Below are 13646 nucleotides of genomic sequence, written 5' to 3'. Positions count from 1 at the left end.
TCTACGTACATAGTTTATATTTTCCATTTCCTTTAGTTAAATAAAGGAATGCATCTTTACTCATGGCAGAAAAACTTGGTATATAAAGCTAGTGACTATAGGATATTTCCATACCTAGTGATGCTATTCTGGTGAACTTTAATTCAAAATACTAGTCCTGAACAGTTAGCAAATGATTTGTAATTCAGTGTCCTAGAATAACTTATTGTTCTGTCTTCTTGTAGATCACCCGAATGGAATTTGTACACTCAAAGAATCTCATTTATCGAGATGTCAAGCCAGAGAATTTTCTCATTGGCCGGCAAGGAAATAAGAAAGAACACGTCATCCACATAATAGACTTTGGGTTGGCCAAGGAGTACATCGATCCTGAAACACAGAAGCATATACCTTACAGAGAACACAAGAGCCTAACTGGAACAGCAAGATATATGTCCATTAACACACATCTTGGCAAAGGTTTGTTCAGTTTAATAGGTTACATTAATGGGTTCTTTTTTGCTCTATTTGTGTCTCAAAAACATGTTCAGGTGCTGTTAATTTCCATATTGTGACTCTCTTTAAAATTAGATAGCAAGGTGACTTCAGCATACCTGCAGTAAATATGAAAACAAAGAAGTTTATGTTAGCACTACGTGTCCTTGCATAGCTGTTCATCAGTTGGGATGGACATAGCCAAAATTTCCAAATTCTTTGGCTATTTGGAAATGAGAATTAATAGTGCTTTTATTCAATTTTCCCTACTTGTCTCCTTTTGCAAGCAAAATGAACCATAGTAGCTTCTTCTGTGGTTGTTTATTGTGACATGTGAACTGGGATCTTGTGGCTATCTCTTCCCCACAAGTTAGGAATCCAAAAACAAGAATAAATCATGGCTTTTAACTCTGGCTTATTAAGAGAGGAGGAAGCCAGGTTTACACATCACGAAAAAAAAAAAAACCCTGAGCAAAGGTCAGACGTTATAATAGCGCAAAATGTCTGGAGAACCCCAGAGTGTCCAGCTTAGCTTTAACAGACATTTGTTCCATTTGAACGTGTGAGTGTCCGTCTTGGAGACTGTGAGTAAATAGCTTACTTCTGTTGTTGTACATGCAGAATAAATCTGTATTAAATTAGTAATTTCTCAGACCTCTTGTATATATGTCGCTTGTGTGTCCACGTGTTTACAGATGTCTTTTTTCTTGTACTGGAGTTAGGGATGTAATTGCTAATGTAATATTGATTAAGATGATTGGAGCAGCGTTCTGTTCTCTTACGTGTTTTAGAACAGAGTCGGCGAGATGACTTGGAAGCTCTCGGACATATGTTCATGTATTTCCTTCGAGGCAGTTTACCATGGCAAGGCCTTAAGGTAGATGCTAAAATGCATGCTCAATCAGTTTGATTTTGGCAGATAGTTTTCTGTGTTAGTTATGTGTCTCTTCTGACAATTTACTTTTAATTTAATCCTTTGGGAAGAACATCTCACTTTAGTTGTCAATGTCCAGGTTTTGCCCCACCTAATTTGATTTATTAGATTTGTTACGGCCGCCTACTCCAGAAGACTCTGGGTGGCTCACAAAATCCCCGAAAAACTAAACTATGGAAATGGTGAAATAGTTATAATTTTGCCAGCAAGGAACAAACATACTTGCTAGTAAAATTCAGTTCTGACAATTGGATAAAGGAAACCATGTGTCCTGCTTTTTTTTTTTTGCAATTTTCACAATTTTTTCTGTTAAGTAACCAAGAGAGGCTACTAATTCTGCCCCAGACCTGCCTACCTCTGAGCTTTTAAATTTCCCTGCTTCTATTTTTTCTGCTTCTCTAGAAAGTCCTTTGTTCACTGCCCGTTGCTTTTCTTATAACTGCACTTTCTCACTGGCATCCCACTTTCCATTTTAGAAAGTAAACAGAACAACGACAACAACTAAAGATCTGAAATCAGCTCTCCATGCTCTTGCTTCTTGAAGCTGGTTAAGGCAGAACGGTGACAAAACTAAACACACACAAAAATGCAGTTTGTTAAAAAAGGGAGCTACTGTACAGAGAGGGGACCAATTTGGTTTTGTTTTGCAGATGGGAAAATTTAAATTTCTGTTTTTTTAGCACTGATGTTGAAAACATAACTTGCTGAGTTATGGTGCAAATAAAAATGTATCAGGATGAGACACGAGGACCTAGCTAAATGCTTGCCAATCTCCTGTAACTCACCCAAAGATTTTTCCTCTGCTTACTCCGCCTATCCTTCTCTCCAGGACAGCATCCTACATATTGCGATCCAATGACAGTTTTTAAAATTAGCATCTCTGCATTTCACAGGCTGATACACTGAAAGAGCGATATCAGAAGATTGGAGACACAAAGAGGAATACTCCAATCGATGTTCTCTGTGAGAACTTCCCAGGTAACTTTTAGAGCTGGTGGCTTGTCATTTCTGTAAATTACTCCTGGAAATAGAAACGATTAAGACGGTGATTTTTAGAACAGAGCTAGTACAAAAAATGTGCACACATTGGGAAACTATAGTTTAATGTATGACAACCATTAGAGTTGGCCACTAATTTCAGTTATAGTTTAAAATCAGTGACTTTTTCCTGAACTTGTATTTGAATAATTACTTGCAGCCTCCTGATATCTCAAATGTGTTTGTTAGCTATGCAGATCTAATCATGGTAAATTCCAGCTGGTCAAGTTTGTGACAGCTCTTGTCATATTTTGCAGTCTGCCTTATATTTGATAAAACTTTCTGTTTTTGCAGTTGGCTAACAGCCACAAACATAGGAGTTTCAGTCATCTGGCAGGCTGCAATGAATAGTTTGTGCTGCCTGTGCCAGGAACTGCAGGTTTGATATGACTGTGCTAAATATATTTTTTGCTAATTGTTATGTTCAGTACAGATAATATACTTGGATTAAAATACATAGCGAACTCCAGGTGAAACGTTCAGAGCCTGCTCTTGTTGGAGCAAATAGGCAGGGAAAAGGCATTCTTGATGCTTGTGTTAAGATACTTTGGTAGCTTCTGGTACTATCAACCCTTGTGCCAGTGAACTCTTGCCAGGATGGGCCCTGAAAAACATTGTTCTCATGGTTCCAGTCTGTCCTGCAAGTTCATTTCCATACTGCAGGAATATGGTTTCTCTGTCACAGAATTTGTGGTCTTGCTTCCCACTGTTTCATATGCGTGTGAAACTGCTTTCTAATATTGAGAAACTTAGACTGTGGTGCTTGATGCTCTCTTCTTTTCATCTAATCATGGGGAAGAAAGAAGAGCTCTGAATATGTGTTGTAAGAAATGATTAAATGAGGGGGATTACTCTGAAACTTCTTTAGAACGTGCAGTTCCACCAGTTTGCTTCAGATCTGTGCTTTTAAAAGTGACCTAATCCTTGGGAGAGCATTACCTATATCTACTCTGAGTCACCTGGCCTTTCTCTTACTTGGACTTTCTGTTGAGTTCAGCCCTTTCAGTCTGGGTTCAAAAATCCACCAACATAATAAATTCACAACATACGAAAGCTATAATTTGCACCGCAGCAGCGCTCAAACTATTTAAAGCAAGCATGCCACATCTCCTTCTTTATGGTGATCAGCCCTGTGCTTATGAAGATACACCTACATTAGAATCCATTAAGTCTAAATTTCTGCTTTAGCTTGAGTTTTTGAAGTGACTATACCTACATATTTGATCTTTATACCCACACCCAATGCATTGAACTGTTGGGAGAATAAGAATACTAATATAAACACATAGTCTTCCCAAAGCTGGTGCCTACTAATTGTTTTGCCTGTTAGTCCTTTTTCATAAGTCTTTAAATATTTCAACTGTATATTTAAGGAAACCCTTTAGAAATCCATGGCTTTGTATCCCACCAACCCAACAGATTTGTTTCTCGTTTGCCTCTGTAAACTGATAATTTAGGGGTTTAACCTGACCAATAGGTAACGCTGAAATGTATTCTGCTTCTACTTCTTTCTGAACAGATTGTCTGATGTTGCTTCTTCCTAATTCCCTTTAACAGAGGAGATGGCCGCTTATCTTCGTTATGTCAGACGATTAGACTTCTTTGAGAGACCAGACTATGATTACCTACGAACAATCTTCACAGAATTATTTGAAAAGAGAGGATTCACCTTTGATTATGCCTATGACTGGGTTGGCAGACCAATTGTAAGTTGTAAGCAAGTGAGATCTGCTGTATTTTCCAGAAGTTGCTCTTTAAAAGCCAATTTGACAGAACATCATTGTCTCGTTATTTGGGAAGCAAGATGGCCTCCTATATTTTTGGGGGAACTTTCCTGCAAACCTAGATGTTCATGCTATATTTTTCTTCCCGAGTTTTTTTTTTTTTTGGAGCGGGGGAAGTGTTTCGTTTTGGTTTTTAGCAAATGGGATTTTCTAGACAGTTAGTGCAATGTTGCTGCTCTTGCATTAGGGATGGAGAATACATTTTTTCCTGCATCTCTTTGATAAGTGTAAAATGTAAACTAACAAAGTGTAACCCACATATCTGTGGATTACAAAAGCAAATTGGAAGTGAGGCTGTTAGAGCCTCGCTTTGCAGAGCATTCAGATAAGATTGTCATTTCCAACACAAGTTACGAGGTGTTAGTTGTATCCCAACTCCAACCATAACCATTAATTTTCAGCAGTATATATTTTTATCGCTTTAGGTGTAGTTGCAAATACCAGTATTATATCTGACAAAATCCTGAGAGATTGCTTGAGACTTGAAAATTTATAGTGAATACTGAGTAGTATGGACAAGTTCCATTTATTTAGACCGTGTATACTATATGTTTCAGTTAAAATAACCTTGATGCTGCTTGAGTGTAATAAAAAAGATGCTCTCAAGTTCACAATCCAAAATGACACAACATAGAATGTGCCTTGAGTTGTCTTCTCTGCTATCAATTATTATATTGCTAAAGTCAAGTTTAAAGTCATTTTGGGATTGTCCTTCCCTTTGGTAGAAAAGTAACTAGGCAGTTTCCTGAAACTCACTCTCCCACACATAGTTGTTATGTTAAAGAGGGTTTCTAAATGGTTTATTTCCTGTGCTCTCTGGTACTGGAATCTGAATCATTCTTGTCTCCCATCTTGTATCTCAAGGGATGCAATATAACCCCAAGAATTTCTGCTTTGTTGAAGAAAGCTTCAGTTGTTAGGGCTCTGGAGTTCTGTTCTGAAATGTACTTGTCACGTTTAACCTATTGCTGCGATATTTATCTCGGGAAAAGATTTTGGGTGTTGGGTCTGCAGATTAAAATATATGCATAAGAACAGTCATCTAATTAGATAAATAAAGGGTTCTGAAATATAGAGAGACATTGCATGATAGATCTTAAAATCATGAGTATTGACATGATTCAATGACTGCCGATTGTAGCTCTGGAATGCTCCACCTGACAGAAGGGCATGGCCATTGAGAATTACTACTGTCCCTAACAGAATCCTAGTATCTGCCAGCATTCCAGGGGTTGCTGCCTATGTGCTTTTCTGCAACCTGCTGGCTCTCATGCCGAGGAAGCTGCAGGCTCTTGTCGCAGAACCTGAAAGCTTTGACTGAAACCAGCCCTTTTGCTAATATTGCAACTGTGAACACACCTGTTTGTTGAGCTGACCGAGATAGTTTGAGTCTCACCGAAGCATATGGTTGTGTCTGTATTTTATTTTCCAGCCCACTCCGGTGGGACCCATGCATGTAGAATCGGGACCATCAGTAACAAGAGATCCCCATATACATCGGGATCGATCCTCAGTACAGCCTTATCGAAATCAGGTTGGTTGGTTAACCTTAAAACTTAATGCTTAAAATGTATCTCCCTATTTCCAGCCTTTAGTTAATTCCTAAAGGGACACAGAGAAAAACTAGTGATGACATTGGCATTACCGGAAGCCTGGTTAATACATACTGCTCTTTCTCTTACAGCTCTGCCATGGCTGTTATTGGAGTGGGCGGATATGTCTTTTTAACAAGGGTACCAAATAATTCGAGCCCCAGATGCTAATAGGAGCAAATCCCAGTCTGAGAATGGAGAACTGAAGAGAAACCAGACATTGCTACCTTTGGTTTTAAAATATAGTTCAATGTATTATTGTGAGAATGATGGATGTTTTGAAGTGGCTTTTGCTCTGCAGGCTATTCTGGTCAAGTGCAAAAGTAGGAAACACGTGGCCCCTGAGCTATCCTTGCTAGCAGGATCACAGATGCTAAGAGATTAGCAAAGTCCAGAGGGAAACGCAGGGCCCGTCCATGCAGTGAGCACGCAGATGCACGCTTGTTGTTTTTTACTTCATTGATATGCAATAAAGCATCAGTCAAATCAATTAATAGTAGAACTGTGCTGTCAGCAGCAATTAGAAATAGCTGACAATGAGTTGGCAGAAGCACTGATAGTGCGCAGTCTAAAACTCTTTCTAAATATCAATATACTTATAAAATATGTCTCATGCGTATCTGCAAAATTTAAAAAAGAGATTTATTTTGTATTTTTAACTGTATGAAATCCAGTTCTGCATTTACTGCTTTGTGCCTTTAGGCATCCTTGTTAAAGTGAATATTTAACGCCTGAGATGCTTTTAAAATGCTTTGCTTCCCTGTCCCTCTTTGAGCTTACCACATGCTTGCTTGGTTCTGGTTCACCTTTGCCTTTCCTCCGGTCTCTTTGCTTTCCTGCATGCCGATGCCTGGGCAGACTGCGTCAGAGCGCAGAGGAGACTGGGACATACCAGCAGTCCGGCAGGCCAATACTTTGTTTCTGACATCTCACTTGGCTTCTGAACGGCATGGGGGATCTGTCCAGGTATTGCTTTTTCCTCTCCCGCACAGCTTTTTGGCCATCACTGTTTTGTGGATCAGTCCTTGGGCATGTGCAGGGTCCCCTTGATCTTTTAGCTGCACTGGGTGGCTTCTGCTAGAATGATGAGGGTGGATGGGCATGATACGAAAAGTTTGTGAATGCCAGAAGACTTAGAGCTGACTAAGTGTGATGTTGCTGTTTCCAGGGTTGATTCTTTAGGGCAGCCTTTCCCAATCTGGACATCTTCCATGGGTGTGAACTTCAATAGGATTCTCAATGCAGACCAATCTGGCTGGAGAAGTCTTGGAATTAATCCACATATCTGGAGGTTGCTCAAATTGGGGAAAGCTTTTTAGGCAGAACTTAGAACACAAACTTTATGTCCAAATCTACCTTCTATCCATATACCCTTTTCCTGTTCCTTCCCTCCTCCTCCTCCCAACCCACTTTAGGGAAGAAAGAGGCTGTCAGTGGAAATGACAGCAGCTCTCAACTATGTCAGACTAAAATTGATCCTCAAATCCCAGGAGATGCAAGGAAGGCCAGGTCTTACCCCATATATGACTATGGTTCTTCTGACTTCAAATGACTTGGACTGAAGCCAGCATACAAATTAGCCCCATCACCCATTGCAAGATTATATGTTGTCAATCAAATACTTATTAAGGATCTGCTGCACAAAAAGACTGATGTAAGTGTGAGGAGGGGGCACTGAACAATACATAAGGAAATCAGGATCAGAACATTATGGTTTCCCACATGAAATTTGTATCCATAAGCAATTTCATCGGCAAAGTACTACCTCATGATCTGAAGCAGCCATATGTTTTCCTTCCTGGCCTTGTGCTGCCAGAATAACTTGTAAAGTGGTCTTCATTGTAGTGGTGATTGTGCGTGGCCTCCTGATCAACAGATGTGCCAAGATGGAGGGAAAGAGGCTGAAAGGGACGGGGAGGAGAAGGGTGATAAAACAGGTTCTGTAACACCAGAGCACTGTTGCCTTTGTATCCTCTTCTGCCTCTGTTCTCTGGTTTTAGAGGTTAGAGTGTTAGAGAATGGCTAACTTCTTTATAGACGTGAAAATAAACCAATGTGCTTCATAGCTCATGAGGTGGTTCTTTTTTCCTTCTGTTTGCCTTCTTGAGATGCTCCCTTTACCAGTAGCTAAAATGCCTTTGTAGAGCATGTCTTTGCCATGCTTTCTTACTTGACAGGCTAAAAGGGCAGAAAACATTCTGGAAGATGCAGTGAATAAAATTCCATAACTAATTTTGTGAAAGAAGACAAGAGTTTTGTCATACTTAAAAAAAAAAAATTGTTCCATCTGTATGGCTATATTTGCATGCCATTTCCATCAATTTATCTGTGTGCCTTTGAGGGCTCTCCTTCCGGGCCTCCTTGGCCCCCACTGACTCAAAACCATGACCCCCCCCCCAAACCCTTATAGACAGGATGCAACATCCCTTTTAGCTTGGTATCTTTTAAAAGTTGTAGTGACCTTACCCATATTCCTACCAAAAATCCACAGCCCCCCCCCAAATAAATCCAGGAAAGGTTGTAGAATACTTTAAACTCAAGCTAAGTGTGATTAAAAGCACTTTCTAGTGTGAAATAACATCCCTTTCTGAATATACTTTTCTTCTTCACTCGATGACTGACGTTAGCCATTCCCAACCTGACGCCCTCAAGATGTCTTGGTTTATTGGTTGGGAAAGGCCTGTAGGCTGCATTTGATGCAGCTTTGACATACACTGGTGTGTGGTCTTATGTCCCATATTAACAGTGTGTGTATGTTTGTATTCTTTCCAGGTGGTAAGCTCAACCAATGGTGAGTTGAACATTGAAGAGCCAACAGGAGCACCCTCCAATGTGCAACTTGCAGCCCGTACTGAGGTGGAAGTAGTAGAGGAAGCTAAGTATGTTTGCTGTCAAGCAAGGTTTTCCCTGCGTCATCTCTGTGTGAAATATGTTGGTGTGTTTCCGTGCTTTGATGCGCCCATACTCATAATGTGTTGTCAGATCCTTTTTGGCTTTCCTTCTTGCATGGATAACCATGGCATTGCTGGGTACAGCTTCTTTTCCCTTGGGCTGTCTAGGTCATGCTACTTCTGATGAATGCATGTGCTGCAAATTTGACAGAGGATTTCAGAAGAATTTGCAAGTGGCATGTATAGCCGATTCCCCGGGAGTTAAGGCTATATCTTTTGGCCTTTAATGCCGTATGCACTTTAACAAATTCAGTTTCTTTGGGGTAATGTGGAGATTATAGTAGAGAAACATGTGTCCACTTCCCCATTCCCAGCCTTCTTCTGGAAGGTTGAGGCTATGTTGTTGTGCTATAACTCCTTGAAAAGAGATGATTTTGTGTTCAGGAGGGAATTCTTTTGGCTCATAGAAATCATGAATTATTTTGCTTGCAGTGGAATTTATTTTGCTTATATTAGAGGTTGAGGCCATTATTTTCATCTCTACCATCCAGTGCTACTGTGCATGATCTATGATCACTGCAGGAACCATGATGTGGAGCTTTTTTCCCCCTCATTTCCTTTTCTTCACGAGGAAACAATTAATTACACTGAGAAGAAGGTTCCTCAAAGACTTAGTGGGCCACAGCATCGCTGTTTGCTTTACCTTGCCTTGTTGTGGCTCCGGGCAGTCTTTCAGCAATCGTGACAATATTTCTGTAAGTTTCTTGGCAAATGCGATCCTTGATTTGCTAGGCTAAAGGTGAACTCCAAATGTTCTTTCCAGAAAAGCAGGTCTGTGCCTTACCTTTAATTATGCTTCAGGTTCTGAAGCTTCACTGGAGAAGAAGTAATTGCCGAGTAATCCTTTAAGAAACAGGTTATCATTTTGCAAACATTTCTACCTTCTCTCTTAAGAAGAATTCTATAACATCTTTGGGCTTAGAAGAAGGAGAATTTAAATGTTTTTAAATGAGCTTAAGTATACTCGTGGCAAAACGTTGTGCTTTTCCAGTTGATAACTTTGTTGCACTGCAGATGGTCAGTGACTTTCTGTCGTTAAAAAATGGGAAGGAGAGATTAAGTTAATTTTTAAAAATTAGTTGTACTTATACAAAGTGCTGGGAGATTGCTCAGCACTTTAGCAACAGGCTCGTTCCCAGGAAATGTCACACAAGTGGACTAGACTCCAGCACTTAGGAATGTCCATTTGGGCAATAGCTTTCATAAAGTCCTTGACCAAGATAACTCTTCCGACACTGCAGCATCTACTAGGCAAAGGTAGACCATCACCTTTGTGATGGGGCCAGTCAGGCTGAAGGAAACATGGTCTCACTACTGTTCTCATGGCGCTCATCATCTCCCACTTAGTTCAATAAGTCTTTTATTCCCAAGTAATTGTACCTAGAATTGCATGTCACGGGCAATTGTCCTGAAAACATTCTGTTCCACTCCAGTTTCATGAGAGAAGCTTTCTTCTGGGATGGAGGTTTGGGCTGCCAGATCTCGATTGCAAATTCCAGGTAACCACTACCTGGTGTATCACTGTTGTCACCTAGGGGTCATTTGGATATTAGCAGCCCAGAACTGGTAGTTGTAATTGAAGTGGAAGTTAGGGGATGTTAATGTGCACTGGAAACCATGATTGTTCTCTACTATTATAAATGTTTGTGGCATAGTGCCGCCTCTGTGCCAAACTTTCCACGGAAATAGTACCAAGGTTTATCTTCAATTATGTTAGGCGATGAGTATTTCCAAAGTGTTTCTCACTCAGCCATCACACAATTTCATCTTATGTCTTGCAGCCCTTGTTTTTCTTACTTTCTATACTCCAGTTTTTATTTTTTTTTCCTTTCAATTCTCCTCTTGGTGGCCATTGTGTTTCTGCTTATACTAGAGATCCAGGCCATTTGCTCTGGTTGCTCTTAGGTAAATTTTCTATTATTTTTTTTTCACACTGACAACAATTGCTTTGAAATAATTCCATTAACTCTAACTGCATTGCTGATATTTCCTTCTTGCATGTTCTGTTCTTGTCCCAAGTTAAATGACTTTGGCTGTACTTATACCTATACTTACTTCAAAGTAGAAGACCTCTTGCCACCTCACCACTCCTGTTTTTCCTTGGCAGAAATGTAGTATTTTCCCTGTAAAGTAAGGGATATGAATGAGCCTGTCCTTCTGTTTAATGCTATTCTTGCATCTCCTTCCTTTTAATCTATGGCACTGCATTTTTTTCTGCTAGATAATGCCACTGAATCTCATCCTTTTTCTTAAATCTCCTTTTTATCTCTATTACTTTCCATATTACCCTGATCTTTTCAGTCACTCATTTAAGACTCTAAACACTCATTCCTAACTAAGTTTGTTAGATGTTGTTTCCTCTATTTTAGCTTGCTTCCATTTTTTTGTGGTTGTCTCTGTTCTGTCTAATTTGGACTATAAACTTCTCATGCAAGGAATGCTACTTCTGTCTGAATCCTGTAGGTTTTTTCCTCCCAAATCACAGCAGACTAACTTTCACTAGAGTGATAAATGAAGGAAAGTTAGAACTTTAATTATGTTATTGTTCATCAAAGCGTTAATGTGTTTAGGGTTTAAAACTCTCTAGGGTTTCCTTGCAAATTTTCCAAGAGTATTTTCCAACCCAACAGTTCAGAAACTTCTTGCTCCCATCTGCCAAAGTCTACTGAACACGATTTTGCCCCTATGACCATATTCTGGTGCTCTGGAATAATGGTCTGATTACTTCTTTTTGTCTATCTCAGAAATGCCCATCATGGTATCTCTTCCTCAGTAGTTACGGAGGGTCAGGTGGAACCAGATTTGAGAAAGCAGATGGAGCTGGTGTCCTCAGATCTGCAATGCACGTTTGCATGACTGCCATGACATGCTTCCATCTCACCTCTGAGCTAATGTTTCCTTCTTTCCTTTCTGTGTTTTTATTTGTCTTTCTTTCTTTCTCCTCTCACTGTCTGTTGTAGCTGCCTGAAAATGCTCAACTTGTGGTGAGTCACTCTCTCTGGTTCACGTACAAGGGGGAGTGAATCAGACTAGGCTATGCTTGGCCAAACCAAAGTAAAATTAATTGACTGGGCAGAGTGGATGTTTAAGAAGTGGTTTCGTTAGGGCAAGGCATATAGGTTGGTGGTTAGATTGGCACGTCAGTAGCTTATCTCTTAAAAAAAAGGGATTGTGGATAAACACTTTGAAAGCATGAAGGCACTTCACTTTGTTCCTGAAGTTGTTGTACTATCCAGCTTTCTTATTAGCAGTTCATTTGCCATGGATATACTTTGTCTTTTTCTTTTTGATCCTTTATTTGTAAAAGGTGTGTTTTATTACTAGTTTCGCAACAGTTTCTATTGTCTCATGAAGGACTTGGACATTTCCTGTGCTAGGGATCAGTACTATGAGAATAGTCTGGTTTTTGTACCGGAAATCCTAATCCATAGGATTAGGAGGAGCTAAAGTAGAACTAGATTCCCTCTATCCAAACATGGATCCACATAACCAGGTTTCTCTGACTATTGGCAGCAAGTGGAGAAGAGGGTGGTTTTTAATTACATAGGCCTTTAGCTTGGGAAAAAAGGACAGGGGGTTGGCTATAATTGAGCTTTGATTCCAACGATAATCCCCAGTACTTCAAAACCGCATAATGCTGGAACATGATTTTTCAAGCCTTATCATTCTTGGGGCTCCTGTATTGGAAACATTCTGCCCCAGGAATTATTGGGAAAAGCAGTTTGTGGGCTAGCAGGGAATGTTTATGGCAAAAATAGCACTTGTTAATTTTGCCACATAAGGAATTTTGCCCATGCTTAGAGTTTCAGATGTGGTGGTGGGGGAGATTCCCTGTCAAATGCCAGCTGTTTTGGCTGCTGCAGTGTTTCTGAATTCTGAGGACTTCTGTCTCTAAGATGGACAATGAACAGTCCCATCTTCTGTCTAAACAGGATGAGATAGCTGGAGAACAGTGAGGGGTGGGGGCTTCCCTTCCCTTCCCTTCCCCTCCCTTCCTGTCCCATCCCATAATTCTGGCCTTCAAGTTTCTCCCTTCGGCCAGATTCAGTTTCCCATCCTGGGACAGACTGAGCTGCTATGTTTGAGTGACATCTCTTACTTTTCTTAAAAGCATGTAATTGGAATTCAAGCCACTATTGAGCCTCATAAACAGAGTTTAGTGTGTTTTCCCAGCTGAACTAGTGGCCCTTAATTTTAAAAGTTTGTTGATTTTTTTGCACGTGTACATGTTCATCTACATGCTCATAGTTGGCACCAAGGATTATGAAAGTTCTGAGGTGGCCAGTATAAGTCATGGCAGTTAGCAGTTTTGTAATCTAAAATGAACCTGTCTCACTGGTTTGTTTTAGAATTTGGCATTTGAAGAAATTTGTTTGGCCATCCATGTCCTGTATGGGACTCCAGTGACTTCCCCATTTTTTCCCACATAAAGCATCTCAGGTTGCATCAGATGCTGTTCCTGATAGACCCCTGACCTTGGAATTACTTCTCAGGTAGTTCTGTAAATCCCCTGATTTTGTGCTACAGAACCTCATCTTTATCAAGCTGTGGATGTAGCTTGTCCCTGAAAAAAAGCCACAAATAGACTTATGGATTCTTCTTCAGTGAACATAAACAGCACATAACTCATTGACTAACCACATGTTCTGTTTTTGTACACTTGCTAAATTTTGCTCTGCAAAAAAAAATGCTTTCCTTGTGTCTATTTTTTTAGATTGTAAGCCCCTCGGGGTATGGACCTATCAGATCTGTTCTTTGTGATGTACTTGGTGGGTGCTACAGAAATAAAATAAAGACAGTTTTGCAGAAGGCCATGCCTGTGTTCACCTATAAGCAATTGAGAGTGGTTTCTTAGTATCCCAGCCTCTATCAA

At 40.1% G+C, this 13646-nt stretch overlaps 1 protein-coding gene across 3 annotated transcripts in view; it reads left to right on the top strand.

Moving 5' to 3' along the window:
• Nucleotides 1–13646, top strand: part of CSNK1G1 (casein kinase 1 gamma 1) — a 40737-nt gene that overhangs the window by 16725 nt on the left and 10366 nt on the right. Inside the window, exons 6-12 of one of the 3 annotated variants that reach the window (XR_015797487.1) lie at nucleotides 225–459; nucleotides 1266–1351; nucleotides 2302–2386; nucleotides 4004–4152; nucleotides 5663–5764; nucleotides 5915–6788; nucleotides 8595–8635. Coding sequence is in view for 2 of the 3 variants with exons in the window: in XM_088148485.1 (XP_088004611.1) it covers nucleotides 225–459; nucleotides 1266–1351; nucleotides 2302–2386; nucleotides 4004–4152; nucleotides 5663–5764; nucleotides 6681–6788; nucleotides 8595–8701 (872 nt within the window). In the remaining variant the exon portion in view is untranslated. Of the gene's footprint in view, nucleotides 1–224; nucleotides 460–1265; nucleotides 1352–2301; nucleotides 2387–4003; nucleotides 4153–5662; nucleotides 5765–5914; nucleotides 6789–8594; nucleotides 8702–13646 lie in introns of those variants that run through there. The other 2 variants (XM_088148485.1, XM_088148486.1) reach the window with 2 other exon arrangements.

This window comes from Python bivittatus, unplaced genomic scaffold (assembly GCF_059951505.1).
Source record: "Python bivittatus isolate LINGU-HERP-01145 unplaced genomic scaffold, Pbiv_v1 ctg000530_np1212, whole genome shotgun sequence".
Classification (NCBI taxonomy): Eukaryota; Metazoa; Chordata; class Lepidosauria; order Squamata; family Pythonidae; genus Python; species Python bivittatus.
The sequence above is the reverse complement of the archived record's forward strand: the minus strand, read 5'-3'. Positions and strand labels throughout refer to the sequence as shown.